This window comes from Falco peregrinus, chromosome Z, assembly GCF_023634155.1.
Source record: "Falco peregrinus isolate bFalPer1 chromosome Z, bFalPer1.pri, whole genome shotgun sequence".
Taxonomy (NCBI): Eukaryota; Metazoa; Chordata; class Aves; order Falconiformes; family Falconidae; genus Falco; species Falco peregrinus.
The window spans coordinates 8,988,003-8,993,905 of NC_073739.1; the positions used below are offsets into that span (position 1 = coordinate 8,988,003).

Genomic DNA, 5,903 nt, shown 5'->3' on the forward strand with positions numbered 1-5,903 from the left:
AGTACCTTCGATATCAACCATTGATGTGCCCCTAATGCCAATAATGAAGATTTTAGTGGTTGTTGTAGTTTTGATAGATCGGCCGTGGTGGCGGCTAGTTTATTCATTATCACCTCTGAGTCTATGGAATTTAATACTCCGAGTCCTGTTCCCAACATTCCAGTTACATCTCTCACTATTCTGTTTCGATAAATATTTCCCCTTTTTCTTAACCAAGTTGTCCATCCCTCATAAGAGGTTCGTAAGAAGGGGGAACAGGATGGCTTAACATCAGAAACATTGACTTGTATTTTTAACTCTATTCTTTTAAGAGACCATTCTGGGTTAAACAACATTTGTTGCTGACCTGTATTTCTGATTACATATGGTCCAATTGTATAAATCTTTGGATCTGGTTTAGTTAATTTAAGATCAAGTGTTAATGGGGTTGTTGTAACTGTGGTGGTGGTAGGAACAGTGGTTAGCATGATTGTTATTTTGATCTTATAAGTCAGAGCTGTTGTTGGGGATTCCTTTCCTAGGCATATTATAAAGATGGGCTCGGTTAAGGTAAAATTGTGCCAACATTCCCGTGAATTAAAGCACATGGTTGTATTTAGAAGGGTAAATTCCTTATCTACCTTTCTGACATTAATCTGGGTGTCTCCCGAAATCTTGGTGTTATCCTTTTCATTATATGTTTGACATCCTACTTTTATCTTATCTCCTAATTTTCCCCATAATCGGTCGACTTTGTGTACATCCTCCCGATCCCATTGATTCCTTTGGTACACCTCATTTTCAGAAAAAAACCACCATAGCTAGTTTTGTCTTTGAGTCCACCTTTCCCATTATTCCAGCGTGGTTTTTCTGGGCATGATTCCAAGGCCAATTATCAGGCTCTTGGTTGTAGGCAAGAGAGAGGGTACAAAAAAACACAAATGGTTTAAACCCACTATTGATCATTTTAAGAATCTAAACGTTAAAATCTGTTTTGATCAAAAATATCTTTGTTTGAGTTGGGGCTTACTAATAACAAGTTGGGCAAGACTGGCCACTGGCTCAGTCCCCGACTCTTGTTCTATATTGTTTGTTGTGGTGCCCTTCCCATATGATGGATCCGCAACCGCTCAGGTTCACTTACTTGCCACCCACATTGTTCCCATTTGTCCGAGTAAATTTGAGTTTCAGTTCTTTTTTATCTGGGGTTACTTTCCAAGAAGTTGCAGGGGCTTTCTTAATCCGGGTATGGTGAATCCAAGAATTCTGTCCCTCAACCTTGATTGCAGTGTAGGTGGTGAGTAGGACTTGAAAAGGTCCGGTCCACTGTGGTTCCAGGGTTTTATCTGCAAAACACTTAACGTATACATAGTCTCCTGGTTGTATATCGTGAACAGGTCCATCCAGACCCCTACTGCGTGTTCCCATCACATGCTTCTCAATTCTTATTAGTTGTTTGTTTAGTGCCACCATATAGGAAGTCATTGTTTCTTCACCAATCTGTGAAGACATCCCCTTTTGTACCCCATAGGGTCGTCCATATAAAATTTCAAATGGGCTAAGCCCCTCTTTTGCTCTCGGTCTAGTTCGAATTCGTGTAAGAGCTAATGGCAAAGACTGGGGCCAAGTTAGATTTGTTTCTTGGCCTAACTTGACAATCTGTTGTTTGATTAGATGATTCATCTTTTCCACCTGGCCACTCGATTGTGGTCGGTATGAGGTATGTAATTGCCAATCTATTCCTAGATGGTGGCTAATCTGTTGCACTATTCTGGACACAAAATGTGGTCCTCTATCCGAGGACATTACCGCTGGGACTCCAAACCTAGGTATTATCTCTTGGAGTAGTATTTTGGTCACTTCCCGGGCTTTAGCAGTTCTGCACGGGAAGGCTTCTGGCCAACCTGAAAAGGTATCTGTTAGTACCAATAAATATCGATACCCTCCTTTTCTAGGAAGTTCCGAGAAATCGATCTGCCAGTGTTGCCCAGGAACATTTCCTCTCCCAATTTTTCCCAACTTTGGCCCCTTGGTAATCTTAGGATTAGTCTGGAGGCAAAGATCACATTGTTGGGTTACTTGTCTAATAGTAGTATACAAATTTCGTGCTATTATGTTTTTAGTGAGATCCTTATATAGAGCTTCTGCCCCCCAGTGCCTTTTTCTATGTTCTTCCCTGACCACTGACCATACCATGTAGGAAGGAATCACTATTCTCCCATGTGAGATTATAGCCCACCCTTCCTCATTATATGATCCCTTTAGGTCAGAAATTAGTTTGCGATCTTCTTTCGTATAGTCTGGTTTACCTTCTAGAGATATTTGTCCATCGGGTATTAGCGCACCCTCTACCTTGATTGCTTTTCTGGCTGCCTGTTTTGCTTCCCTGTCTGCCAGTTCATTTCCTCTTTCCAATTCTGTGCTCACTTTCTGGTGTGCCTTAATGTGCATAATTGCCACCCTTTCAGGAAGCTGGACCGCATTTAGGAGTTTCAAAATTTCTTCCGCATGTTTGATGATTTTTCCTTGGGAGTTTAACAGTCCCCTTTCTTTCCATATTGCTCCATGAGCATGTACCACTCCAAAGGCATATTTAGAATCAGTCCAAATATTTATAGGTTTTCCCCGAGCTCTTTCCAGAGCTCGAGTAAGGGCTATGATTTCAGCCTTCTGTGCCGAAGTGTCAGCTGGTAGCGGCCCCGATTCTATCACTTCTTCAGAGGTTGTAACAGCATATCCGGAATGTCGCTTTCCATTCAGCTTATAGCTGCTCCCATCCGTGAACCAATGTTCAGCTCCATTAATAGGAACATCCTTGAGATCTGTCCGACTAGAATAAGTGGCTTCGATTGTTTCTAGACAGTCATGATCGACGGATTCTCCAATATTCCCATTAAGAAATGAGGCTGGATTGACGATGTTTGTAGTCACGATCTCAACATCATCTTGTTCCACCATTATGGCCTGGTATTTTAGGAATCTCTGTGGGGAGAGCCAATGCCCCCCTTTTGTTTCAAGGACTGCAGACACTGTGTGGGATACTAAGACAGTCATTTTCTGGCCCAGGGTAAACTTCCGGGCCTCTTGGATGTTTAGGATGACGGCTGCTACTGCTCTCAGGCAACCAGGCCACCCTTTTGCAGTGGCATCCAGCTGTTTAGAGAAGTATGCCACTGCCCGTCTGTATGGTCCCAAATCTTGTGCCAGTATTCCTAATGCCATTCCCTGTTTCTCATGGGAAAATAGGAAAAATGGCTTACTCACATCAGGAAGTCCTAGTGCTGGTGCCGACATCAAGGCTTTCTTCAGTTCATGGAAAGCTCTGTCTGATTCAGCATCCCACTGAAGATCCTTCTGGTTAGCTGCTATCAGGGAATATAATGGTTTAACAAGCAAGCCATAATTGCATATCCAAAGCCGGCACCATCCTGTCATTCCCAGAAATGTCTGCAGTTCCTTTACAGTTCGTGGTCGGGGGGCTTGGCATATGGCTTCTTTTCGGGCCTTCCCCAGGACCCGTTGTCCGGCACTGATCTCGTACCCCAGGTGTGTGACCTGTTGTAACACCACCTGTGCCTTCTTCTTAGAAACTCGATATCCCTGTAGTCCCAGAAAGTTCAGCAGACTCACAGTCCAAATAATACAAGATTCTTCAGTTCTGGTTGCAATAAGAAGATCGTCTACATATTGTAACACTTTCCCTTCTTCTGACGGTGGTTCCCATAACTCCAAATCCTTTGCTAATTGGTTTCCAAAAATTGTGGGGCTATTTTTAAACCCCTGTGGCAACACCGTCCATGTGAGCTGGGTCTTTTGACCGCTTCTGGGATTTTCCCATTCAAAAGCAAAAATTCTTTGGCTGGCTTCATGGAGAGGGAGGCAAAAGAAGGCATCTTTTAAGTCTAAAACTGTGAACCAAGCTAGGTCAGGTGTCAGGGTGGTAAGTAAGGTATAGGGGTTAGCTACTACAGGATACAGATCCTCTGTTATTTTGTTAATGGCCCTTAAATCTTGAACTATCCTATAAGACCCATCAGTTTTTTTAACTGGGAGGATAGGTGTGTTAAATTCTGACTCACATTCTTTTAGTAGTTTTAGTTCTATGAATCGCTCTATGTTTGGACGAATTCCTTCCCTATCTTCCCTTTTCAGTGGGTATTGTTTAATTCTTACCGCACTCTGTCCATCCTTCAATTTTACTATTACAGGTGATGCATTCTTGGCACGTCCCGGTATGTCAATTGCCCATACTCCGGGATATACCTGATCAATAATCCTGGTATCAATTTCCCTTTTTATAGGAGTATTGGCCAGAGATAGGCTCATAACCTGTATGTATTGATGATTATTTACCTCCAGAGTAACTTCCCCTTTTTTAAATTTGATTGTTGCCTCCAATTGTTCTAATAAGTCTCTACCAAGAAGGGCCTTTGGGGAATTTGGCATAAATAGGAATTTATGGATCCCCATCTGTTTTCCCAACTTATATTTTAAAGGTTTACAAAAATAAGCCTTTTCAGTTTGGCCAGTTGCACCTTTTACTGAAACATAATCATTTCCCAAAGGCATTAAAGCCTGGTTCAAAACCGAATAGGTGGCTCCTGTGTCTATTAAAAATTCCACCTCCTCCTGTTCTTCTCCTAATTTTAATTTTATTAATGGGTCGGCTAGTCAATTTTCTTCTTCCATGTGAGCTATTGTTTTCCCTTGATTATTGCGCCATTTAGTGTTTTCTTGATGTCTGCGTTCAGGGCATTCGTTTTTCCAGTGTCCTGTCCTTTTGCATATTGCACACTGATTCCTACCCAGGGGTGTCAGCCCACGCCTTGATTTAACTTTAGATTTTTGATTCTCATTTTATCTTACTACTGCTAATATTTTCTTTTGGTCCTGCTTGTAACCTTCTTCTCGATTACTAAATATTCTCCATGCTTCCTCTACTAATTTTTCCAAGTCTCTATTTTCAGGAGGTCTCAATTTTTGCAACTTGCGCCTAATATCCCCCTGTGATTGTCCTAAAAAGAGGGATATTAGTTGCTGTGCGCCTACCTCCGAATTTGGGTCCAGAGACGTGTGCCGGCGCATTGCATCTCTTATTCTGTCTAAGAATTCTGAAGGTGTTTCAGAAGGACCCTGTCTGACCTCATATAACGCTGCCCAATTTATTGTTCTAGGAATTGCTTTCTCCATTCCTCTGAATATCCGTTCCTGGTATGCTTGTAATCTTCCCATTTCAGCGGCTCGGTTTGGGTCCCATTCCGGGTCCAACAAAGGAAACCATTCTCTATAATTATCTCCCTTTATATTATAATGTTCCTTTGCGAGATCCCCCGCTGTTTTTATGACTAATTGTTTTTCAGTTTCAGTCAAACAATCTAATAATAATTGTATATCACTCCAGTCAGGATTGTGCTGTTTTATTAGAAATTTAAAATTCTGTGCTGTCTTTATCGGATCATTACGGTATTCTCGGGCAGCCTCTTTCCATTCTCTCAGATCAGCGCCCGTGAACGGAACTTTTATTTTCATTGTTCCTCCGTCCGGATTTACAGCTTCTCGGAGGGGTGCCTGTAAAATAGACTTCTGTCTGGTGCGTGAAGACACCGGACTATTTGGAGCCGTAATGGCAGTTTTTGTGTTTCCTTGTGTGGCACCGGGTGTTTGGTTTTCTTTATAAATAACTTGTGGAATTTCTTCCTCTTGTTCGCCTGGGGGTGGACTGGGAGCCCCGGCCGAACCTTGTCTCTCCACTCTATAAGGTGGATTAAATAAATCATTTAATTCGGGCTCTTGTTCTCCGTTTAATTTGATCCACCTTTGTCCAATACTACATGCTGAGCAACATCTTTTTAACTTTCCTTTACGCTCCGTCCTGTCCTCTCTTTCTAGTGCTAGTACCATAGGATCCCGAGGGGGGTACTAAG

At 42.2% G+C, this 5,903-nt stretch overlaps 1 protein-coding gene across 1 annotated transcript; it reads right to left on the reverse strand.

Annotated features, from left to right (window-relative positions):
• Positions 1–1,443: 1,443 nt before the first annotated feature.
• On the reverse strand, positions 1,444–5,508 carry LOC129782739 (uncharacterized; the record flags this gene model as incomplete). Its single annotated transcript, XM_055791013.1, has 3 exons — positions 4,846–5,508; positions 2,557–4,638; positions 1,444–2,028 (listed from the first exon to the last, which is right to left on the reverse strand). Coding segments are annotated over exons 1-3 (3,330 nt in total), but the record flags the coding sequence as incomplete, so codon positions are not given.
• Between the last annotated feature and the right edge of the window lie 395 nt (positions 5,509–5,903).